Here is a 27,341-nt window from a genome sequence, read left to right as displayed (position 1 = left end):
TCCTCTGGGAATGTTGAAGAGACATTCATTTGTTTTATTTCGGTTGTGACATTATGGGCTTCATCTGAATGTGACAAACAATTGATGGTGCGTGTCAGGGATGTCAGAATTCAGGTTGAACATTGTTCTTTAAATGGACAAATAAGACTAAAGAAGTATGTACTTGTTTTCTATTGTTCCGTAAAATTAGTAAGGATCTTTCCAATATGGAAATGATTTAATTTATTACACGATTGGCAGCCTGAATTTTTGTAGTCTCTATAACATATTGGCTTATATACACAAATTTATAATATCGTTCATCGTGAAAAAGCTGTTTTTATTTTTTTGTTAATTACTTCAAGCAATTCTTTGGAAAGTCTCCGACATTTGGTAGGTTTTTGGAGGGTTCATTTATTCTATCAACGTTAACATTAATATTATTTAATTGATTTCGATTTATTAATTTTTTGCTAGGAAGACGCAAAATGAATTTACGTTAGAGAAGCCATTGGAGTCGAAAATTAATAGTTGGAATACTACTAACCTCAAAATTGTTATTTTAAAATCAGCAAAAACCGCCCAAAGTTAGGCGGGGCCGACTTTATGATACCTTTTACCAATTTGCATATTTAGTAGAGCTACCCAAAATAAATAATCGTTCTTATTGGGAATTTATGATCGTGTTTAAATGCGTATTATGTCTTTAAAACAGATATAATTTAAAGTCGAAACAAACTAAAAAATGGAAGTATATCCTCCTCTTAAGCGATTACTAAATTTGACTTACTATTTATCAAAATTTATCTTATTTGAGCTGAGATTATGTTTTTAATGTACAATAAATGTGAAATCGGATGAAGATATATATGGGAACTATACCCAAATATAAACTTATGTTTATAAAATTTAGCAGAGTAATTTCTATGCTATATCTGGTAGCTAGAATCAAATATCGCTGTTATGTGAAGAATTTGTCGGGTGTGAGGGTCTTAAATACAAAATCGGATGGAACATATATATGGGACCCATAGCTATATCTTAACCGATTTTCACAAAATTTGATACACTATCCTCCCGGCTGAATTCATTCGTATTTGCCATAATCCATTTAATTCGGGCCTTTGCTAACCATTGCGCAATAAGCTTGAAATCGAGTAAAGATATACATATATATCCAAAACATGGAACTGGATTAAAATTTAATCGATGGGGACTCCACGTGAATTATCTTCAATAGCATTCATATTAGGAGTGCGACTAGCATCTTATATATTGTGCCTTTGATGTTTTTATACCCTCTACCATAGAAAGGAGGGTATATTAAGTTTGTCATTCCGTTTGTAATACCTCGAAATATACATTTTTGTCTCCACAAAGTCCATATATTCTTGGACAGCATAAAATTCTATGTTCATTAACGATGACTGTCTGTCTGTTCGCCTGTGTCTTCCGAACGAATTAAAGTAGGTTGATAAAATTTTACTCAATTATGTGTTAGGTCTGATTGACTTTTGGTATTGAAAATGGGCTATATAGGTCCATGTTTAGGTGTAGCCCCCATACAACTGTACCCCCCCTTATTTGGTATTTCGACGACTTATGTGACATTATTCTATGTGACATGCTTCATTTATCGGGCCACAATATCGCCCCCATTTTTCAATGGAATTGTCTAAAAAAAATCCGTGGGAAATAATCGCTCAAATGAAATCCGTTATATGGGTGTTATACGAGGACGTGGTCCTGCTTAAGTAAGTTGTGTTAGTTACTACTCTTATAACTTAAGAACCGCTGGACTGATTTTAACGATTCATACAAATTCGGAATTGTTTCCTGTCCGAAAAGGATAATATCAAAAAAATCGCGTAAAAAATTCATTTTTACTTTCGAAATGTACAAATGTACAAAATGTTTCATTTTGCATGATATTTTTCCATTTTGACTTACTTTTTTCTAATGTACGTTTGTAGTGTTTTTTATATTTTATTTCGAATTCGAATATTAATACCAATTTATTTAATTGACTTGATTTCTTGAGAACTAGAATTGATGGAAGTGTAGTACCGAATTATGGTGGCGAAACGGAATAGATGATATCGAAATAATTTAACGCGGTCACACCAAAGTTAAAAGATAATTACTTTTTCAAAATCGCTAAAAATCAATAAAAAAAGATTTCGTTGCAATATGAAATATGAAATGAAATAAGTGCGAAATACGATGTTAACACATTTAAACAAACAAAAATAACCGAAAAATCCTAATGGGGCTCATTTCAAAGCGTGAACCTACTTCTTTCATGGAAGAATAATCAGTAAAATACCAAATATAAAGGTGCAAAATAGTAGAGCGAATGGGATTTTTAGTAAGAAAAGGTTTTATATCCTTCCAGAAATTCATCCCGAACATTCAAGATACGTTAAATCGCTTTTGCAGGTATTGATATCATAACTCACGGATAAAGGAACAACCTGATTTCATATCTATATAACCATTTACGATTTAAGTTTTTTGGGGGTCTTGGCCACTTTTTTCATTTTTTTAGCCTTATTTGGCATTTTTGTTTCTAAGGAGGTAGAGAACCTCTTCGCATAAAATTTGAAATTCTTCAGACTAGGGCCAATATTGGTCTTGACCACATTCATCAATTGATTTGGCTAAAAAATTTTATTTATGCTACCCTATGATGATTACCTCATACAGATAATTGTCACATAGGAATTTATTTAAGTAAAGTCCCCACATTGGAGTATCCCCAAGTCCACTTTCACATCTAATGTGTGGCTAGAAAAGAAAATTTTGTATTCTATTGAATTTGTAACCCCCAAGAGAATATTGGTTGGGAACGTAGATTTGGGATGTACATCTATATTAAATAAATTTTGGAAACATGAACAAATTACAAATATAAGAAAGTACCGAATATTTGTTGAATCATCATTAAATTATAGTATGATGAAAAATATGGACTTTAAGGGGTCTACAACTTACAATCTAAATGGCAAATACAATTAATTAACATCTTATCATTCTGCCCTCAATTATGAGGTGGATAAAACTATTTTTACTTATTTAAATCACGCGAAATTCTATGACATGCTATATTGTTCTGCTATATTTTTGATTTGGTCTCTATTTGTCATCTTTGATTATAAGGGATAGAATAAAGTTTTCAATGTAGGTCGACGTTTCGGAGTAGTGCCCATATAAAGAAGGTACCTCCTAATTTTACCATATTTCAAAGAATTTCTCAAGTCCACCTTTTGACGGACAAACAGACCGACATGGTTAGGGGGACTTATGAGGACTCTAATGCACAATCTAAGGTGCTAATGGGCTTAAAAAAGTAATTACCTTTGGCTATTCTTAAATCATTCAGCCCTAAATTATGTAATATACAAAATACAGTAAATTCCAAATTATTGCTCATTTGACTGGAAGATTTTGCTACGATTTTCACCATATTAAAAATTAATTTGACCCCTTATATGGGTATAAGATTGATATTTCAGATGGCTATGAAAAAAAAAAAAACACAAATCGTCTAATGACCTTACTTTTATTACAAGAGTTTCAAATGATTTGATAAAATATTTCGCAAAATTTTTGTGCATTGTTTCATTATGAAACGTGTGCAACAATTAGACCCTTCATATGAATTAACTGCAGATTCCAAGGTTTATACATAAACATAATTTACTTTCATTGTAATCTCTAATCGACGAACACTTTCTATGCAAATATGTAATTCCATTCGAATTAATTTCACACTTTATACACAAAAATCTCACTTCGTTTAATTTGGCAACGCATCCACGCGCAAATATCACCGGATATAAACTACACATTAATTAATCCAGATAAATGGCGAGTTCATTGTTGATTATTTGTTAGACGCCAAAGTACCCTGAGGCTTAAGGATTATATACAAAACGAACGTTTGCATTTAGACCGTCTCAAAATGCAATGGAAATCGGTGAGTGTGTTTGTTAGTTGGCCTTTAAACTAAATTAAGCGCCCAAAATAACAGGGTTCACATTTAACCTTTTCTGACAGTTCAATGGCAGTTATGCATAGAGATGTGTGCACGCGAATATATTTTACCCAGAGGGCATTTGATTCATGGAATGTATTTAACGATAAATTAGAATGTGTCATTGTCTGTATGTGGCATGGCTGTTATCGATGCGACTCGGCCAGAAAAGGCATAAAAGAAGTCAAAAACAATCAAATTCATGTATTTTAAATATAATAAGTGTGCACACTTTAATCGATTATAGAGACTGCTATTGGATTTTATTGTTTCAAAATTTAAAGGGCTATTTCCCATTCTCAAAACGCAATTGTTATTTTTAATTCTGCTCATATTTTCCTCTTGGGAACAAAGAAAAAAAAAAAAAAAATAACAGGAGTGTTATGAATTCGAAATTTCCGTCATTTTAAAAAATCTTCAAAAGTAAAATTTTGTTCTGGCGTTATTTCTGCTAATTGTTAATAACCGAAGTTACTGTAGGCTCAACCCTTACATTCAATCAAACTCATCTTCTGGTACATTGAAACATTTTGCCTTATTTATATCTTATAACGCGGTAGTTCGGCGAATATTAGTACTACGCAAGAGAAGTATATCCAGACCTTCCAGAACTTTCGCCTTCGAACGGTGACTGCGTGCCTCCCTATGACACCAGTGTCTAAAAAAATGGTATTTGTAGTTCATATTTAGGTTCTACCTCCTATAGCGCACATACAACGGCACCCACCGAGATTTGTAGTTCATATTTAGGTTCTAGCTCCGGTGGCGGAACAATGTATATGTACATATGTCCACGTTTTCGTATAGACCCCATAAAACGTACTTTCCGATATTCGATATTTTGATGGTTTTAACCCCTTTTTTCCACGGGTTTGTCCAAACATTTGTATTTGTAGTTCACAATAGGTTGCAGAATGTTGAATATCTAGGTTAACGTTTTCCTATAGCGCACATACAACGGCACCCACCGAGATTCGGAATTTTGATAGTCCTCGTCACATTTAACCGCGAAATTTTTTCAAGTTTGATTCGCAATAGATAATAATCGTTGTATTATGAAGTTGTCTATATAGGTACCCGTTTTGGTATGTCCTCCATTAAACGGCCTCACTCACTTTATGTTTTTTTGATCAGCTTAACAGCATTATCAAAAAGTATTTAACCCCAGATTTTTTAAACACCGATCCTTGCCAGATTTTGCTAATAGGTAGCTCCTTTTCTTGCTCCTGCTCTTTCGTTTCCCGCTCATACCCTACTCAACGCTCGAAGTCTGCTTCCTTCCAGTTCAAACCCTACTTACGCCGTAACCGACCGACGACGTGCGTAGCCTATTTCGTCCCACAGTTACTATGCTGACCGTACCCCATACGACGAACGAACCCTCATCATCACCGCAACCATACAGTTGCTGAATGCCATAGCTGGGCCTGAGTGTTGAAATAAAGGGTTCAATTGTATAAAATCTTCTTTTTACTTATTTGTGTGGATCCTTAGTTAGAAACTGTAGGCGCCTGAGCTTACCTCAGCCCAAGATAAAACAACTCGTTAAAAGCATTAATACTGATGCAGTCGCCGATGCTATTAGGACTGCTGTATGAATTTCGACTTCGAAGCCAACATCCCCCATCTATTGGAGCTGCAGAATATTGGCTGACTAGACAACCAAGGGCTGTTTGGTCCAATGATCAGGATGGTTTAGTCGTGCTTTATAGGCCCGCATACCACCTTGCATCTCTTCTATTGTACTGACAAACCGAAGAACATTTGCTACAGCCTATGAATGTAAAAGAATTTTTATAACCTCCACTCGGTCTAGGAGGGTATGGAGTATCCGAAGTAGTTTAAACATGTCATATGGTAATGTTCAACTATGACTTGGGTTCCGTATAAAGGCGTATGCCAGTTGCGACTTTTTCGGTTAAAACTTTGCTATATAATGAGTCATGTAAACCCCAAAAGTTTACCCTCAGTACTTGCACATTATCAGAGGGAGCATTCGGTTTTGTCTAAATTTCGTACATCATCAGGTTAGGTCAAATTCAAAGATGAAAAGAATCGGCAACTAAATCTGTAGACCAATCAGTCGTAGGTACGGTGAGAAAATGAACGAAATCTGTTCACTCCTTAAGGTTCCTCCTCTATAAAGAATAAGAATACGAAATAATTATAACTTTTCCAAAATGAAGCTTCCTATATTAAATGTAGTGCGAATGTGGGACTTATCGGTCCACTACATCGGGGACATGGTAGAATTATGAAGGTAAAGTCATGCAATCATATGACTACAACTTTTTTCAAAATTATTTATTGACAACATCTCATTGCCAAAATTTATGTTTAAAAATCCATTGTATACACACAAATCAGAGATGAGAACATATTTTCTATGCATTGAAATTTGATATGGTAATTTATAGAAAATGCCTCTGGATGCTTATTTGAAAACACTTTACCTTTTTAATATAACCATAATCGGGGAGTTCCTTCAGAAACGTTAAAATATTTTAATCATATATTTTGAATAAATAATATTCTTATTTTGCATTAACGTTTGCGACAACAATGTGATATGAAACTCTATTTCACTCTCAAAGGTTGCAAAATAGCACTATTTTCCCATATTTCTTCGATCTCGACCTCGTATTATCTTTTCCCAACAATTTCGAATAAAATTTTGTAAAGATCTGTTCAAAATTGCGATCTATAGCATAATTACAAAAATTAGATAGGTGGATGGAAAATAGCTCGTCATGCACTGCAAACTTTTTCCGTCTGTCTGTTGTAATCACGCTATCTTTCGAACGAATTGAGGTACAAGGCTAAAATTTTGCACATATGTTTATTTTGCCAGTAGGTCCATGTTTTCATATGGCCCCTATATAACGGTATTTTGATGATTTTAGCGACATTATTTACCGGAATTGTTTCAAATTTGGTATTTGAAGTTCAAAATAGATACTACAGCCTAAGACAGAAAGTTGTCTGTGCAGGTCCACGTCTTCGTATAGCCCCCATATAACGGTACCTCCCTATATTCGGTACTTTGATGATTTTAACGTCATTATTCACCTGAGTAGTTTCAAATTACCTATTAAGAGTTCGTAATGGGAACTACAATCTTCGACAGAAAATTGTCTATGCAGGTCCAGGCCTTCGTATAGGCCCCATCCTCCTTATATTCGGTATTTTGACGATTTTAGGTACAATACTCATCGAAATTATTTGAGATGTCGTATTTGAAGTTCGTAATGGATGCTACTGCCTGTGACAGAAAATTGTCTATGCAAGTCCAGATCTTCGTATGGCTCCGATATAACGGTATTTCCCTATATACGATATTTTGATGATTTTAGCTACATTGTTCACCGTTTATTTCAAGTTTCGAATTTGAATATGGTAATGACTTATGACTACAATACCAATGTAGATCCACGTCGTATAGACCCCAATATAACGGCTATATTCGGTATTTTTAAGATTTTAACCGATTTTTTTTTTTGAAAATTTCCATATTCATTCCAAATGGTGGAGGGTATTCAAAGTTCGGCGCGGCCGAACTTACTGATTTTTTACTTGTTTAATTATTGTTTGATATTTGAACAATTAATATTGCTTGCTTGCTAGGTACGAGTTTAATAAAAATGAAGCGCTACACGATTGGATGGATTCGTTTATTATGTATTGGAGAGACAACATGAAAATGCTGCTTTTGCTATAAAATCATCTTCTGCGATGAGACCCACTTCCATCTCAATGGATTCGTCAATAGGCAGAATTGTCGCATTTTAGGTGCGGAAAATTCAGATTCACAAGAAGCAAATACATACTTAACATGTCACTGTGTGGTATGGGTTTTGGGCTGGAGGAATCATTTTTATGAAAATGAGGCAGGTCAGGCGCAAACAGTCAATGATATTTGGTATCGGAAGTGATAACCAGTTTCTTCTTGTCTAGAACTGAAGAAATAAAGGTTAAGGGCATGTGGTTTCAATTGCTGAATCTGCATTTCCCTGTAGTGTTATTTCGTGTTTTGCAGAGCTGAATTGGCCGCCTAGATATTGCGATGTAACACCTTTTGATGTTTTTATTTGCGGTTTTTTTCAAGTCGATGGTTTACGCGAATAAGTCGACGAAGACTCAAGCCTTAAAAGAAGAAATTGGACGTTGCATTAATGAAATGTCGCAGTACGAGGACAATTCAGAAACTTCATAGCCAAGGACAAAAAGCGTGGTATAAACAGAAAAAGGTAAAGTGTTTTGGAAACTTCCATCTCTTTTATGAACACAAGTTAAATTTTGTTTCGATCTGGTAACTCCTTCATATAGAAACAGGTGTTCAAAAAGGACGCATCCGCAATTTTTATACCCTCCACCATGTATACTATGTCTGCAGAACTTTTGGTATTGAAAATGGGCCATGTCGGTCCATGTTTTAATATAGCTTCCATGCAACGGTACCTCCCGATATTCTTTTTTTTGAAGATTTTTGCGACAATATTCATCGGAATTGTTTCAAATTTGGTATTTGAAGTTCGAAATGGATGATACAGCCTAGGCAGAAAATTGCCTGTGCAGGTTCAAGTCTTCGTATAGCCCCCATATAACGGTACCTCCGGATATTCGGTTATTTGTTGATTTTAGCGACATTATTTACCGGAATTGTTTCAAATTTGGTATTTGAAGTTCAAAATGGATACTACAGCCTAAGACAGAAAGTTGTCTGTGCAGGTCCACGTCTTCGTATAGACCCCATATAACGGTACCTCCCTATATTCGGTACTTTGATGATTTTAACGTCATTATTCACCTGAGTAGTTTCAAATTACCTATTAAGAGTTCGTAATGGGAACTACAATCTTCGACAGAAAATCGAAATTATTTGAGATGTCGTATTTGAAGTTCGTAATGGATGCTACTGCCTGTGACAGAAAATTGTCTATGCAAGTCCAGATCTTCGTATGGCTCCGATATAACGGTATTTCCCTATATACGATATTTTGATGATTTTAGCTACATTGTTCACCGTTTATTTCAAGTTTCGAATTTGAATATGGTAATGTCTTATGACTACAATACCAATGTAGATCCACGTCGTATAGACCCCAATATAACGGCTATATTCGGTATTTTTAAGATTTTAACCGATTTTTTTTTTTTGAAAATTTCCATATTCATTCCAAATGGTGGAGGGTATTCAAAGTTCGGCGCGGCCGAACTTACTGATTGTTTACTTGTTTAATTATTGTTTGATATTTGAACAATTAATATTGCTTGCTTGCTAGGTACGAGTTTAATAAAAATGAAGCGCTACACGATTGGATGGATTCGTTTATTATGTATTGGAGAGACAACATGAAAATGCTGCTTTTGCTATAAAATCATCTTCTGCGATGAGACCCACTTCCATCTCAATGGATTCGTCAATAGGCAGAATTGTCGCATTTTAGGTGCGGAAAATTCAGATTCACAAGAAGCAAATACATACTTAACATGTCACTGTGTGGTATGGGTTTTGGGCTGGAGGAATCATTTTTATGAAAATGAGGCAGGTCAGGCGCAAACAGTCAATGATATTTGGTATCGGAAGTGATAACCAGTTTCTTCTTGTCTAGAACTGAAGAAATAAAGGTTAAGGGCATGTGGTTTCAATTGCTGAATCTGCATTTCCCTGTAGTGTTATTTCGTGTTTTGCAGAGCTGAATTGGCCGCCTAGATATTGCGATGTAACACCTTTTGATGTTTTTATTTGCGGTTTTTTTCAAGTCGATGGTTTACGCGAATAAGTCGACGAAGACTCAAGCCTTAAAAGAAGAAATTGGACGTTGCATTAATGAAATGTCGCAGTACGAGGACAATTCAGAAACTTCATAGCCAAGGACAAAAAGCGTGGTATAAACAGAAAAAGGTAAAGTGTTTTGGAAACTTCCATCTCTTTTATGAACACAAGTTAAATTTTGTTTCGATCTGGTAACTCCTTCATATAGAAACAGGTGTTCAAAAAGGACGCATCCGCAATTTTTATACCCTCCACCATGTATACTATGTCTGCAGAACTTTTGGTATTGAAAATGGGCCATGTCGGTCCATGTTTTAATACAGCTTCCATGCAACGGTACCTCCCGATATTCTTTTTTTTTGAAGATTTGATGTTCGAAATGGATGATACAGCCTAGGCAGAAAATTGCCTGTGCAGGTTCAAGTCTTCGTATAGCCCCCATATAACGGTACCTCCGGATATTCGGTTATTTGTTGATTTTAGCGACATTATTCAACAGAATTCTTTCAAATTTGGTATTTGAAGTTCGTAATGGATACTACAGCCTATGACAGAAAATTGTCTGCGCAGGGCCACGTCTTCGTATAGCCCCCATATAACGGTACCTCCCGATATCCGGTACTTTGTTGATTTAGCGACATTATTCACAGGAATTCTTGCAAATTTGGTATTTGAAGTTTGTAATGGATGCTGCAGCCTAAGGCACAAAATTGTCTGTGCAGGTCCTCATTTTGGTATAGCCCCCATACTACATTATTCATCGATTTTTTTTTTTAAGTTTTGCCTTGTTAAGGCGAAGATCATATGTTTTATGATTTATTGTTTGTTTTCTCTTTCGAGACGAGCTTAATGATCTGAAATTTGCAGTGAAAAGGAAAGCCAGATAGACACTATCACACACTCACCACTATGCGACGCGTTTCGCCGTTGGTTAAGCGGCTCATCAGGCATATTTGGTGTGGATGATGGCTTACAAGGGCCGTTCTCTGGAAAGTAGTATATATTTCGAACTTATTGCAAATTAGCATATGCGAATTATACACTAGAAACTCTCCAGGTTGGACTCAAGTTCTATTGGCAGATCTTTTTCACAGCAAAGTTTTGTTTTTGTAGTGATGGATTTTTTGTCCACAACAACTACATTGCTTCCAATGCATACACTTGTTTTAGTGCTGCTTTAGGAAGACGGGTTAATGGCTCTGAACGTAGAGACGGCAACTTCTAGTTGGCTGCACACCGAGGTCCGCGGTTCAAATCCCACAGCCAGGCTCGGCTGAATTTTTGAGTTTTGCCTTGTTAAGGCGAAGATCATATGTTTTATGATTTATTGTTTGTTTTCTCTTTAAGTTTCGAATTTGAATCTTGTAATGGCTGATGACAAATGCAGGTCTTACGGCTACATTTTTTATCTTTAATAGTTTAACAGAATTTTTAACGGATCTTAATTGCCAAATTCGTTCCAAATGGTGGAGGGTATTTAAAGTACGGCCCGGCCGAACTTACAGATTTTTTTAATTGTTTTAAAATGGGAAAAATTAGAAATGCGTGCTGTCATTAAATATTTACATACAAAAGGTTTATCGGGGCAATAAATTCATAATGATATGATGAATGTGTTAGGTGAAAGGTGTTCAAAAGGACGCATCCGCAATTTTTATACCCTCCACCATGTATACTATGTCTGCAGAACTTTTGGTATTGAAAATGGGCCATGTCGGTCCATGTTTTAATATAGCTTCCATGCAACGGTACCTCCCGATATTCTTTTTTTTGAAGATTTTTGCGACAATATTCATCGGAATTGTTTCAAATTTGGTATTTGAAGTTCGAAATGGATGATACAGCCTAGGCAGAAAATTGCCTGTGCAGGTTCAAGTCTTCGTATAGCCCCCATATAACGGTACCTCCGGATATTCGGTTATTTGTTGATTTTAGCGACATTATTTACCGGAATTGTTTCAAATTTGGTATTTGAAGTTCAAAATGGATACTACAGCCTAAGACAGAAAGTTGTCTGTGCAGGTCCACGTCTTCGTATAGACCCCATATAACGGTACCTCCCTATATTCGGTACTTTGATGATTTTAACGTCATTATTCACCTGAGTAGTTTCAAATTACCTATTAAGAGTTCGTAATGGGAACTACAATCTTCGACAGAAAATTGTCTATGCAGGTCCAGGCCTTCGTATAGGCCCCATCCTCCTTATATTCGGTATTTTGACGATTTTAGGTACAATACTCATCGAAATTATTTGAGATGTCGTATTTGAAGTTCGTAATGGATGCTACTGCCTGTGACAGAAAATTGTCTATGCAAGTCCAGATCTTCGTATGGCTCCGATATAACGGTATTTCCCTATATACGATATTTTGATGATTTTAGCTACATTGTTCACCGTTTATTTCAAGTTTCGAATTTGAATATGGTAATGTCTTATGACTACAATACCAATGTAGATCCACGACGTATAGACCCCAATATAACGGCTATATTCGGTATTTTTAAGATTTTAACCGATTTTTTTTATTTTTTTTTTTGAAAATTTCCATATTCATTCCAAATGGTGGAGGGTATTCAAAGTTCGGCGCGGCCGAACTTACTGATTTTTTACTTGTTTAATTATTGTTTGATATTTGAACAATTAATATTGCTTGCTTGCTAGGTACGAGTTTAATAAAAATGAAGCGCTACACGATTGGATGGATTCGTTTATTATGTATTGGAGAGACAACATGAAAATGCTGCTTTTGCTATAAAATCATCTTCTGCGATGAGACCCACTTCCATCTCAATGGATTCGTCAATAGGCAGAATTGTCGCATTTTAGGTGCGGAAAATTCAGATTCACAAGAAGCAAATACATACTTAACATGTCACTGTGTGGTATGGGTTTTGGGCTGGAGGAATCATTTTTATGAAAATGAGGCAGGTCAGGCGCAAACAGTCAATGATATTTGGTATCGGAAGTGATAACCAGTTTCTTCTTGTCTAGAACTGAAGAAATAAAGGTTAAGGGCATGTGGTTTCAATTGCTGAATCTGCATTTCCCTGTAGTGTTATTTCGTGTTTTGCAGAGCTGAATTGGCCGCCTAGATATTGCGATGTAACACCTTTTGATGTTTTTATTTGCGGTTTTTTTCAAGTCGATGGTTTACGCGAATAAGTCGACGAAGACTCAAGCCTTAAAAGAAGAAATTGGACGTTGCATTAATGAAATGTCGCAGTACGAGGACAGTTCAGAAACTTCATAGCCAAGGACAAAAAGCGTGGTATAAACAGAAAAAAGTAAAGTGTTTTGGAAACTTCCATCTCTTTTATGAACACAAGTTAAATTTTGTTTCGATCTGGTAACTCCTTCATATAGAAACAGGTGTTCAAAAAGGACGCATCCGCAATTTTTATACCCTCCACCATGTATACTATGTCTGCAGAACTTTTGGTATTGAAAATGGGCCATGTCGGTCCATGTTTTAATACAGCTTCCATGCAACGGTACCTCCCGATATTCTTTTTTTTTGAAGATTTTTGCGACAATATTCATCGGAATTGTTTCAAATTTGGTATTTGAAGTTCGAAATGGATGATACAGCCTAGGCAGAAAATTGCCTGTGCAGGTTCAAGTCTTCGTATAGCCCCCATATAACGGTACCTCCGGATATTCGGTTATTTGTTGATTTTAGCGACATTATTTACCGGAATTGTTTCAAATTTGGTATTTGAAGTTCAAAATGGATACTACAGCCTAAGACAGAAAGTTGTCTGTGCAGGTCCACGTCTTCGTATAGACCCCATATAACGGTACCTCCCTATATTCGGTACTTTGATGATTTTAACGTCATTATTCACCTGAGTAGTTTCAAATTACCTATTAAGAGTTCGTAATGGGAACTACAATCTTCGACAGAAAATCGAAATTATTTGAGATGTCGTATTTGAAGTTCGTAATGGATGCTACTGCCTGTGACAGAAAATTGTCTATGCAAGTCCAGATCTTCGTATGGCTCCGATATAACGGTATTTCCCTATATACGATATTTTGATGATTTTAGCTACATTGTTCACCGTTTATTTCAAGTTTCGAATTTGAATATGGTAATGACTTATGACTACAATACCAATGTAGATCCACGTCGTATAGACCCCAATATAACGGCTATATTCGGTATTTTTAAGATTTTAACCGATTTTTTTTTTTTTGAAAATTTCCATATTCATTCCAAATGGTGGAGGGTATTCAAAGTTCGGCGCGGCCGAACTTACTGATTTTTTACTTGTTTAATTATTGTTTGATATTTGAACAATTAATATTGCTTGCTTGCTAGGTACGAGTTTAATAAAAATGAAGCGCTACACGATTGGATGGATTCGTTTATTATGTATTGGAGAGACAACATGAAAATGCTGCTTTTGCTATAAAATCATCTTCTGCGATGAGACCCACTTCCATCTCAATGGATTCGTCAATAGGCAGAATTGTCGCATTTTAGGTGCGGAAAATTCAGATTCACAAGAAGCAAATACATACTTAACATGTCACTGTGTGGTATGGGTTTTGGGCTGGAGGAATCATTTTTATGAAAATGAGGCAGGTCAGGCGCAAACAGTCAATGATATTTGGTATCGGAAGTGATAACCAGTTTCTTCTTGTCTAGAACTGAAGAAATAAAGGTTAAGGGCATGTGGTTTCAATTGCTGAATCTGCATTTCCCTGTAGTGTTATTTCGTGTTTTGCAGAGCTGAATTGGCCGCCTAGATATTGCGATGTAACACCTTTTGATGTTTTTATTTGCGGTTTTTTTCAAGTCGATGGTTTACGCGAATAAGTCGACGAAGACTCAAGCCTTAAAAGAAGAAATTGGACGTTGCATTAATGAAATGTCGCAGTACGAGGACAATTCAGAAACTTCATAGCCAAGGACAAAAAGCGTGGTATAAACAGAAAAAGGTAAAGTGTTTTGGAAACTTCCATCTCTTTTATGAACACAAGTTAAATTTTGTTTCGATCTGGTAACTCCTTCATATAGAAACAGGTGTTCAAAAAGGACGCATCCGCAATTTTTATACCCTCCACCATGTATACTATGTCTGCAGAACTTTTGGTATTGAAAATGGGCCATGTCGGTCCATGTTTTAATACAGCTTCCATGCAACGGTACCTCCCGATATTCTTTTTTTTTGAAGATTTGATGTTCGAAATGGATGATACAGCCTAGGCAGAAAATTGCCTGTGCAGGTTCAAGTCTTCGTATAGCCCCCATATAACGGTACCTCCGGATATTCGGTTATTTGTTGATTTTAGCGACATTATTCAACAGAATTCTTTCAAATTTGGTATTTGAAGTTCGTAATGGATACTACAGCCTATGACAGAAAATTGTCTGCGCAGGGCCACGTCTTCGTATAGCCCCCATATAACGGTACCTCCCGATATCCGGTACTTTGTTGATTTAGCGACATTATTCACAGGAATTCTTGCAAATTTGGTATTTGAAGTTTGTAATGGATGCTGCAGCCTAAGGCACAAAATTGTCTGTGCAGGTCCTCATTTTGGTATAGCCCCCATACTACATTATTCATCGATTTTTTTTTTAAGTTTTGCCTTGTTAAGGCGAAGATCATATGTTTTATGATTTATTGTTTGTTTTCTCTTTCGAGACGAGCTTAATGATCTGAAATTTGCAGTGAAAAGGAAAGCCAGATAGACACTATCACACACTCACCACTATGCGACGCGTTTCGCCGTTGGTTAAGCGGCTCATCAGGCATATTTGGTGTGGATGATGGCTTACAAGGGCCGTTCTCTGGAAAGTAGTATATATTTCGAACTTATTGCAAATTAGCATATGCGAATTATACACTAGAAACTCTCCAGGTTGGACTCAAGTTCTATTGGCAGATCTTTTTCACAGCAAAGTTTTGTTTTTGTAGTGATGGATTTTTTGTCCACAACAACTACATTGCTTCCAATGCATACACTTGTTTTAGTGCTGCTTTAGGAAGACGGGTTAATGGCTCTGAACGTAGAGACGGCAACTTCTAGTTGGCTGCACACCGAGGTCCGCGGTTCAAATCCCACAGCCAGGCTCGGCTGAATTTTTGAGTTTTGCCTTGTTAAGGCGAAGATCATATGTTTTATGATTTATTGTTTGTTTTCTCTTTAAGTTTCGAATTTGAATCTTGTAATGGCTGATGACAAATGCAGGTCTTACGGCTACATTTTTTATCTTTAATAGTTTAACAGAATTTTTAACGGATCTTAATTGCCAAATTCGTTCCAAATGGTGGAGGGTATTTAAAGTACGGCCCGGCCGAACTTACAGATTTTTTTAATTGTTTTAAAATGGGAAAAATTAGAAATGCGTGCTGTCATTAAATATTTACATACAAAAGGTTTATCGGGGCAATAAATTCATAATGATATGATGAATGTGTTAGGTGAAAGGTGTTCAAAAGGACGCATCCGCAATTTTTATACCCTCCACCATGTATACTATGTCTGCAGAACTTTTGGTATTGAAAATGGGCCATGTCGGTCCATGTTTTAATATAGCTTCCATGCAACGGTACCTCCCGATATTCTTTTTTTTGAAGATTTTTGCGACAATATTCATCGGAATTGTTTCAAATTTGGTATTTGAAGTTCGAAATGGATGATACAGCCTAGGCAGAAAATTGCCTGTGCAGGTTCAAGTCTTCGTATAGCCCCCATATAACGGTACCTCCGGATATTCGGTTATTTGTTGATTTTAGCGACATTATTTACCGGAATTGTTTCAAATTTGGTATTTGAAGTTCAAAATGGATACTACAGCCTAAGACAGAAAGTTGTCTGTGCAGGTCCACGTCTTCGTATAGACCCCATATAACGGTACCTCCCTATATTCGGTACTTTGATGATTTTAACGTCATTATTCACCTGAGTAGTTTCAAATTACCTATTAAGAGTTCGTAATGGGAACTACAATCTTCGACAGAAAATTGTCTATGCAGGTCCAGGCCTTCGTATAGGCCCCATCCTCCTTATATTCGGTATTTTGACGATTTTAGGTACAATACTCATCGAAATTATTTGAGATGTCGTATTTGAAGTTCGTAATGGATGCTACTGCCTGTGACAGAAAATTGTCTATGCAAGTCCAGATCTTCGTATGGCTCCGATATAACGGTATTTCCCTATATACGATATTTTGATGATTTTAGCTACATTGTTCACCGTTTATTTCAAGTTTCGAATTTGAATATGGTAATGTCTTATGACTACAATACCAATGTAGATCCACGACGTATAGACCCCAATATAACGGCTATATTCGGTATTTTTAAGATTTTAACCGATTTTTTTTATTTTTTTTTTGAAAATTTCCATATTCATTCCAAATGGTGGAGGGTATTCAAAGTTCGGCGCGGCCGAACTTACTGATTTTTTACTTGTTTAATTATTGTTTGATATTTGAACAATTAATATTGCTTGCTTGCTAGGTACGAGTTTAATAAAAATGAAGCGCTACACGATTGGATGGATTCGTTTATTATGTATTGGAGAGACAACATGAAAATGCTGCTTTTGCTATAAAATCATCTTCTGCGATGAGACCCACTTCCATCTCAATGGATTCGTCAATAGGCAGAATTGTCGCATTTTAGGTGCGGAAAATTCAGATTCACAAGAAGCAAATACATACTTAACATGTCACTGTGTGGTATGGGTTTTGGGCTGGAGGAATCATTTTTATGAAAATGAGGCAGGTCAGGCGCAAACAGTCAATGATATTTGGTATCGGAAGTGATAACCAGTTTCTTCTTGTCTAGAACTGAAGAAATAAAGGTTAAGGGCATGTGGTTTCAATTGCTGAATCTGCATTTCCCTGTAGTGTTATTTCGTGTTTTGCAGAGCTGAATTGGCCGCCTAGATATTGCGATGTAACACCTTTTGATGTTTTTATTTGCGGTTTTTTTCAAGTCGATGGTTTACGCGAATAAGTCGACGAAGACTCAAGCCTTAAAAGAAGAAATTGGACGTTGCATTAATGAAATGTCGCAGTACGAGGACAGTTCAGAAACTTCATAGCCAAGGACAAAAAGCGTGGTATAAACAGAAAAAAGTAAAGTGTTTTGGAAACTTCCATCTCTTTTATGAACACAAGTTAAATTTTGTTTCGATCTGGTAACTCCTTCATATAGAAACAGGTGTTCAAAAAGGACGCATCCGCAATTTTTATACCCTCCACCATGTATACTATGTCTGCAGAACTTTTGGTATTGAAAATGGGCCATGTCGGTCCATGTTTTAATACAGCTTCCATGCAACGGTACCTCCCGATATTCTTTTTTTTTGAAGATTTGATGTTCGAAATGGATGATACAGCCTAGGCAGAAAATTGCCTGTGCAGGTTCAAGTCTTCGTATAGCCCCCATATAACGGTACCTCCGGATATTCGGTTATTTGTTGATTTTAGCGACATTATTCAACAGAATTCTTTCAAATTTGGTATTTGAAGTTCGTAATGGATACTACAGCCTATGACAGAAAATTGTCTGCGCAGGGCCACGTCTTCGTATAGCCCCCATATAACGGTACCTCCCGATATCCGGTACTTTGTTGATTTAGCGACATTATTCACAGGAATTCTTGCAAATTTGGTATTTGAAGTTTGTAATGGATGCTGCAGCCTAAGGCACAAAATTGTCTGTGCAGGTCCTCATTTTGGTATAGCCCCCATACTACATTATTCATCGATTTTTTTTTTAAGTTTTGCCTTGTTAAGGCGAAGATCATATGTTTTATGATTTATTGTTTGTTTTCTCTTTCGAGACGAGCTTAATGATCTGAAATTTGCAGTGAAAAGGAAAGCCAGATAGACACTATCACACACTCACCACTATGCGACGCGTTTCGCCGTTGGTTAAGCGGCTCATCAGGCATATTTGGTGTGGATGATGGCTTACAAGGGCCGTTCTCTGGAAAGTAGTATATATTTCGAACTTATTGCAAATTAGCATATGCGAATTATACACTAGAAACTCTCCAGGTTGGACTCAAGTTCTATTGGCAGATCTTTTTCACAGCAAAGTTTTGTTTTTGTAGTGATGGATTTTTTGTCCACAACAACTACATTGCTTCCAATGCATACACTTGTTTTAGTGCTGCTTTAGGAAGACGGGTTAATGGCTCTGAACGTAGAGACGGCAACTTCTAGTTGGCTGCACACCGAGGTCCGCGGTTCAAATCCCACAGCCAGGCTCGGCTGAATTTTTGAGTTTTGCCTTGTTAAGGCGAAGATCATATGTTTTATGATTTATTGTTTGTTTTCTCTTTAAGTTTCGAATTTGAATCTTGTAATGGCTGATGACAAATGCAGGTCTTACGGCTACATTTTTTATCTTTAATAGTTTAACAGAATTTTTAACGGATCTTAATTGCCAAATTCGTTCCAAATGGTGGAGGGTATTTAAAGTACGGCCCGGCCGAACTTACAGATTTTTTTAATTGTTTTAAAATGGGAAAAATTAGAAATGCGTGCTGTCATTAAATATTTACATACAAAAGGTTTATCGGGGCAATAAATTCATAATGATATGATGAATGTGTTAGGTGAAAGGTGTTCAAAAGGACGCATCCGCAATTTTTATACCCTCCACCATGTATACTATGTCTGCAGAACTTTTGGTATTGAAAATGGGCCATGTCGGTCCATGTTTTAATATAGCTTCCATGCAACGGTACCTCCCGATATTCTTTTTTTTGAAGATTTTTGCGACAATATTCATCGGAATTGTTTCAAATTTGGTATTTGAAGTTCGAAATGGATGATACAGCCTAGGCAGAAAATTGCCTGTGCAGGTTCAAGTCTTCGTATAGCCCCCATATAACGGTACCTCCGGATATTCGGTTATTTGTTGATTTTAGCGACATTATTTACCGGAATTGTTTCAAATTTGGTATTTGAAGTTCAAAATGGATACTACAGCCTAAGACAGAAAGTTGTCTGTGCAGGTCCACGTCTTCGTATAGACCCCATATAACGGTACCTCCCTATATTCGGTACTTTGATGATTTTAACGTCATTATTCACCTGAGTAGTTTCAAATTACCTATTAAGAGTTCGTAATGGGAACTACAATCTTCGACAGAAAATTGTCTATGCAGGTCCAGGCCTTCGTATAGGCCCCATCCTCCTTATATTCGGTATTTTGACGATTTTAGGTACAATACTCATCGAAATTATTTGAGATGTCGTATTTGAAGTTCGTAATGGATGCTACTGCCTGTGACAGAAAATTGTCTATGCAAGTCCAGATCTTCGTATGGCTCCGATATAACGGTATTTCCCTATATACGATATTTTGATGATTTTAGCTACATTGTTCACCGTTTATTTCAAGTTTCGAATTTGAATATGGTAATGTCTTATGACTACAATACCAATGTAGATCCACGACGTATAGACCCCAATATAACGGCTATATTCGGTATTTTTAAGATTTTAACCGATTTTTTTTATTTTTTTTTTGAAAATTTCCATATTCATTCCAAATGGTGGAGGGTATTCAAAGTTCGGCGCGGCCGAACTTACTGATTTTTTACTTGTTTAATTATTGTTTGATATTTGAACAATTAATATTGCTTGCTTGCTAGGTACGAGTTTAATAAAAATGAAGCGCTACACGATTGGATGGATTCGTTTATTATGTATTGGAGAGACAACATGAAAATGCTGCTTTTGCTATAAAATCATCTTCTGCGATGAGACCCACTTCCATCTCAATGGATTCGTCAATAGGCAGAATTGTCGCATTTTAGGTGCGGAAAATTCAGATTCACAAGAAGCAAATACATACTTAACATGTCACTGTGTGGTATGGGTTTTGGGCTGGAGGAATCATTTTTATGAAAATGAGGCAGGTCAGGCGCAAACAGTCAATGATATTTGGTATCGGAAGTGATAACCAGTTTCTTCTTGTCTAGAACTGAAGAAATAAAGGTTAAGGGCATGTGGTTTCAATTGCTGAATCTGCATTTCCCTGTAGTGTTATTTCGTGTTTTGCAGAGCTGAATTGGCCGCCTAGATATTGCGATGTAACACCTTTTGATGTTTTTATTTGCGGTTTTTTTTCAAGTCGATGGTTTACGCGAATAAGTCGACGAAGACTCAAGCCTTAAAAGAAGAAATTGGACGTTGCATTAATGAAATGTCGCAGTACGAGGACAGTTCAGAAACTTCATAGCCAAGGACAAAAAGCGTGGTATAAACAGAAAAAAGTAAAGTGTTTTGGAAACTTCCATCTCTTTTATGAACACAAGTTAAATTTTGTTTCGATCTGGTAACTCCTTCATATAGAAACAGGTGTTCAAAAAGGACGCATCCGCAATTTTTATACCCTCCACCATGTATACTATGTCTGCAGAACTTTTGGTATTGAAAATGGGCCATGTCGGTCCATGTTTTAATACAGCTTCCATGCAACGGTACCTCCCGATATTCTTTTTTTTGAAGATTTGATGTTCGAAATGGATGATACAGCCTAGGCAGAAAATTGCCTGTGCAGGTTCAAGTCTTCGTATAGCCCCCATATAACGGTACCTCCGGATATTCGGTTATTTGTTGATTTTAGCGACATTATTCAACAGAATTCTTTCAAATTTGGTATTTGAAGTTCGTAATGGATACTACAGCCTATGACAGAAAATTGTCTGCGCAGGGCCACGTCTTCGTATAGCCCCCATATAACGGTACCTCCCGATATTCGGTACTTTGTTGATTTAGCGACATTATTCACAGGAATTCTTGCAAATTTGGTATTTGAAGTTTGTAATGGATGCTGCAGCCTAAGGCACAAAATTGTCTGTGCAGGTCCTCATTTTGGTATAGCCCCCATACTACATTATTCATCGATTTTTTTTTAAGTTTCGAATTTGAATCTTGTAATGGCTGATGACAAATGCAGGTCTTACGGCTACATTTTTTATCTTTAATAGTTTAACAGAATTTTTAACGGATCTTAATTGCCAAATTCGTTCCAAATGGTGGAGGGCATTTAAAGTACGGCCCGGCCGAACTTACAGATTTTTTTAATTGTTTTAAAATGGGAAAAATTAGAAATGCGTGCTGTCATTAAATATTTACATACAAAAGGTTTATCGGGGCAATAAATTCATAATGATATGATGAATGTGTTAGGTGAAAGTGCTCCTTTATATGCAACCGTAAAACCAGTAAAGAAAGTCCTAAATTTGGTCGGGGCCGACTTTGCTAATTTAGTAGAGCTCCACATAACAATTAAAAGTTTTTATGGGAGAATTCAATCACACATGCTATGATTATAATTATAATTTAAAGTTCAAAGGACTAAATATAACGAAGCATTTGTATCTTTTAAATTCGGACTTGTATTGAACATTTGGTGCAAAATTAATTTGAAATCAGATAAAGATATATACGGGAGCTATATCCAAATCTGAACTGATCTCGATAAAATTTGGCAAAGATATTTCTGAGCTGTATTTGATATATTTCCCTGAATATCGTTATTACGGAGTGCATATTACGGCTGTGGATAACAAATATAACAAATCGGATGAACAGTATATATGGGAGCTATAGCTATATCTGAACCGATCTTCACCAAATTTGACATACTAGCTTCTAGACTCAATTTGGTCGTAAGTGCCAAATTCCCATTTTTCCCATTTGGACAAATATTAGACGTTTGGTGCGCAATAAAAGGTAAATTGGACGATGTTATATATGGAAGCTATATCCAAATCTGAGCCGATCTCGATAAAACTTAGCAAAGGTATTTCTGAGCTGCATTTGATATATTTTTCTAAATATTGTTGTTACAGAGTGCATATTACGGCTGCGGAGGACAAAAATATCAAATCGGATGAACAATATATATGTGAGCTATAGCTATATCTGAACCGATTTCGATCAAATTTGGCCTAATTTGGTTGTATGTGCAAAACTCCATACTATTCGGGTTTGGTGCACAATAAAAGGCAAATCGGACAAAGATATATATGGGATCTAAATTTTTACCGATCATCTCACATTTCAATAGGGTTCGTCCTTGGGCCAAACAAATGTTGTTTGGAAAATTTCATCCCAATCGGATAATAAATGTGACCTGCATTTTGTTCACAAGAATACATGGACATGCATAAATCAACTCAGAAAGTGATTCTATGGAGATCCTCAAAAGTAACTATGGGTCTATCTCGCTTCCTTCTCCATGTTACAAACAAATGCACAAAGATATAATACCCTTACCACTATGTGGTGTATGGTATAAAAATGGGTTGCTGAATTTAAACGTGGTCGTTTAAGCATTGAAGATGAACCACGTAGTGTACGTCCAAAACAGCAACAACAACAGAAAATGTAGCCAAAGTGCATGATATGGTATTAAATGATCGACGAATAAAAGTGCATGAAATTGCTAATATCATGGGTATCTCAAATGACCAACCCGATTATTTATGCAAACGCATAAGAATGAACATTTCTCAAGCTTCTTTGTATCATTTTAAACGAAATAAAACGAATTGTAAGCGTCGTTTCATAACTGTTGATGAGACATGGATTCACCATTATACTCCAGAGACAAAAGAACAATCCAAACAGTGGAGTGAAGCTGGAGGAAGTGCCCCAATGAAGGCAAAAACAATTCAATCGGCTGGTAAGTTTATGGCAACGGCTTTTTGGGACTTCAAATATATTATATATATATATATATATATATATATATATATATATATATATATATATATATATATATATATATATATATTTGATTTTATGATTGACTATCTGCAAGAGGGTTAATAATAAATTTAGAGCACTATTGCAACTATTGCATCAATTAAATGTACAAATTCCAAGAAAACGCCCTGGCTTACAACACAAATAAACATAATAAGTTTTCATCCAGTTTTTACAATGGCTAAAATCAGCGAAGTAAAGTACGAGTTGTTTGACCACCCACTTATTCTCCTGATTTAGCTTCCCTGCTGGCAAGCGTTTTACCTCAAATGATTACAGTTGTAAGCAAATATTTTGAAGACCTTGAGGAAAACTATTTTAATCAAGGGATATAATTGCTAGAAAAGCGTTGGACTAAGTGTATTTAAGTATCAGGAGATTAAATTGAAAAACAAATATATTTTTGAAACCCTAACTATTATCTTTCATTGATAGGCAAAGAAGTTTCCGAACCGCCCTCGTATTTAGGCAAATCGGTCATAAAAAATTTCAATAAAATATCGCTTGTATGTCAGATAAGCCGTGGCAGCCATCTGCACAATATCTTGCTCTATACATAACCTCATTCTGTCTACTTTACAATATAATAACGTTTCACATTTTTTAATATCCGTGTTTTATTTAAAATTTAGAATTTTCATTCTTGCTGGGACATCCTTTAAAATGATATTTTATTTAGTTAAGTTGCAACTTACCACCCACGGTCATATTTGACGATTCTCCAATTAATTTGAATTCTGGTGAATCACCAGAGACTTCACAGCGATATGATCCGGAGGACTGTGGACTTAGTTTCTCCAATTCTACCTCACAAATGAATTGATTGCAGTGAGAGGAGCCGGCAGCAATTGAAACTCCTTTAACAGGAAACCAATTTCTAGTCGGTGGAGTTAGCGGCGAATATCTGCAATATTGGAATGTCAATAGAAATTGAATAAATAGTTGATATAGTATAAATCTATATGTGTAGTTTATGTTTTAATGTATTACAAAATGCATGAAGAAAAAAATAAAAACAGATGCCTAGTAGAAGTTGGATGTTTCCATAAAACTATAACTACGAAAAATATCAATGTACTGAAATAAATGTTGCCACTCCTATCTTCGAATAGTTATTTTTTCAAAATATCTGAAATCTTCCCCCAGAGGGGAAATCATGCAGTTATATGCAATTAAATCAAGGCGAGACTTAAAATGATTTCATAACTTTTAAATATTCATTTCCCCCATAAATATCTATGGTCTCCAACGATAAGCGTTTTTTATATTGAAAATTAAAAATAAACCCGTGCTACTCCGCCAACATTTGTTTGTGATCAATTGGCATAAAATTGTGTCTAAATGTCATATGTTCTGGGCGCACAGAAATATCGGATTCTTTTTTTCCACATTCCCATCCATCATACAACGTCGGAGTAGAGTTGGATTTTTTGTGTGCAAAATCTTGCAATTTTTTTTTTTTAATTTTTATTTTCCCTGCTATTGGTTTAACGCTGCGCCTCACAATCGGACATTTTATTGGTTTTTCTCGATTTGAATTTTATATTTTTTTGTTAACGCGGACAAGATTGGTCAATGCATATTTTCAATTTGCATTAAACACACGGAAAAAAAAACTTAAATATGCAAAGCTTTTTATGTTCGTTTTTATGCCAAAAAGCAGCACAGAAACCGAAAATGCAAATTCAAATCAATTTTAACTGCTCAGCCATGCAAATGTTGCTCTGTGGTCAAAGCGCATTTTTTCGTGTTTGGCTTTTTTTGCTTTTGGCCAGTGTAAGCAGCCACCGACCGAATGCCGTTAATAACAATGGAAATAATAGATAAAAACCAAAAACAAGAAAAATGTGTCAGAAGAAGTGGCGGCAATAAAAGTCGTCAATATTTCAACACCAAATAAGCGATGTCGATTTGCGGCGATTACCGTTTAATCTATGCAAATCGCTGGTGTTCAATGTTGCTACTAATTCATTTTAGCCTCTCGCTCTCCATTGTTTTGAGTTTGTCTAACAAAGAGTGTTTGTTTGGTGTCGCCCCGCCGTTGGTAAACTATGAGTGCAATTAAAGCAATTTTAGTCTCCATTATTGAAAGATGGTTAAAATTATTTAAAGAATTGTTGAGAACATATATTTATTTTATATAAACTTTCAATACTCAATTGAAAGCTATGAATTATTGAATATGGTTCGATGAAGCTGAAAGTATAAGACGGTATGTTGGATCCAATGTTCTCCCATTAAGTTTGCTAATAAATTTTTTATTAGGCTTGAAGGATTTTTCAGCCCTTAAAACAACATCACTAAATATGGACCAATGTCAATATGAATGTGGAAAATTATTTTATTCCTTTCTGAAGTTCAAGCTTGAAGTTAATATATTGTGACCTGTAGTCTGTACTTTTTATACCCCACACCACACTGTGGTACAGGATTGTATGTATTTTTGCATTTGTATACAATATGCAAAAGGAAATGAGATTATCTTCATAAAATCACATTCATAGTCAATTTGTGCAGGTCCGTCCGTTTGTCAACATATTTTTTCAATCACAATACTCGTCACATTTATTGTCAGATTGAGACAAAACTTATAAAATATAAAATTTTTCGAAATCAGTACAATTTATGTTAATAATTTTAAATCATACGATCATGTTTCGATTAGAATAAAGTCTGCGAAATTTGGAACAAATCGAAATAGATATTCCTATGGCTCCCATACATATGTTTCATTCATTTTCTAATAAGATACAATGATATGCTATGGTAGATTACAGGTGTGTTATACCAGATATTCGGAATTATTTAAATTATAGCGGTATTTTTCAAAGGATTTTGCTTATATTTTTCAATTACCTTCCAAATGGTGGATGATTTTAAAATTCGAATGGGAAGAACTTAAATGCATTTTTATTATTTTTTCACTTTTGAAGTCGGACGAGTATAATCAGTGAAAATAATACTCGTTATTTGGTAGTGAGAAAACTAATTTAGATTGATTCGTAATTTTTTGAGGAATAATCTAGTATTTTAAACCTTTTCGTTAATGCATAAACTAGTTTGTAAGTGACTGTTTCATACAACCCTTATATCAATTTCAAGTCACATTTTACCAGCGTTCGAAAATAAACATTATGGTACAGTACCATAGTGTTCTGTACCGTACCGAGGTGGAGTGGTACACTACGATAGTGTACCGTACCGGAACACAACCCTTAAAAAATATTTTAGTGATACTGTACCGGAGCACAACGATAATCGTACTGTACCGCAGTCGGAGCACTAAAAATCGTAGTGTTCCGCAGTCGGAGCACTACAAAATCGTAGTGTTCCGCAGTCGGAGCACTACAAAATCGTAGTTTACCACATGGTGGAACATTAAAAAAATAATGTACCGGTAGTGTACCACATGTGTGTTGTTTACGATTTGGTGAAATATTGAATGTTTGATATTTTTGATAATGCAAAATTAAAAAATACAATTCAATATTATAAAAATAAATGCTGGATTTATCTTTTTGCGAAATTGAAGAAAGAGTGATACTAACATCGAATTTTGTGTAATTTAGCAAAGTCGGATTATCATTAATTTCTTTTATTATAATCATTTTATTAATTTACAATGCCATATACAAAAAAATCAAAAAAATCAAACATTTAATATTATTTTCCCAAGTCATAATGTGGTGCATGTGGTACAATACGAGTTTTTAGTGCTCCGATTGCGGAACACTACGTTTTTTAGTGCTCCGACTCCGGAACACTACGATTTTTTAGTGCTCCG

The 27,341-nt window shown here is 35.7% G+C and overlaps 1 protein-coding gene across 1 annotated transcript in view; it reads right to left on the bottom strand.

The window, feature by feature from the left end:
- LOC101896291 (uncharacterized) overlaps window positions 1–27,341 on the bottom strand; it is a 250,476-nt gene that overhangs the window by 38,341 nt on the left and 184,794 nt on the right. The window contains exon 4 of the mRNA XM_059126829.1: window positions 24,253–24,461. Coding sequence (XP_058982812.1) covers window positions 24,253–24,461 — 209 coding nt within the window. The remainder of the gene's footprint in view (window positions 1–24,252; window positions 24,462–27,341) is intronic.

This window comes from Musca domestica, unplaced genomic scaffold, assembly GCF_030504385.1.
Source record: "Musca domestica strain aabys unplaced genomic scaffold, Musca_domestica.polishedcontigs.V.1.1 4, whole genome shotgun sequence".
NCBI classification, from domain to species: Eukaryota; Metazoa; Arthropoda; class Insecta; order Diptera; family Muscidae; genus Musca; species Musca domestica.
The sequence above is the reverse complement of the archived record's forward strand: the minus strand, read 5'-3'. Positions and strand labels throughout refer to the sequence as shown.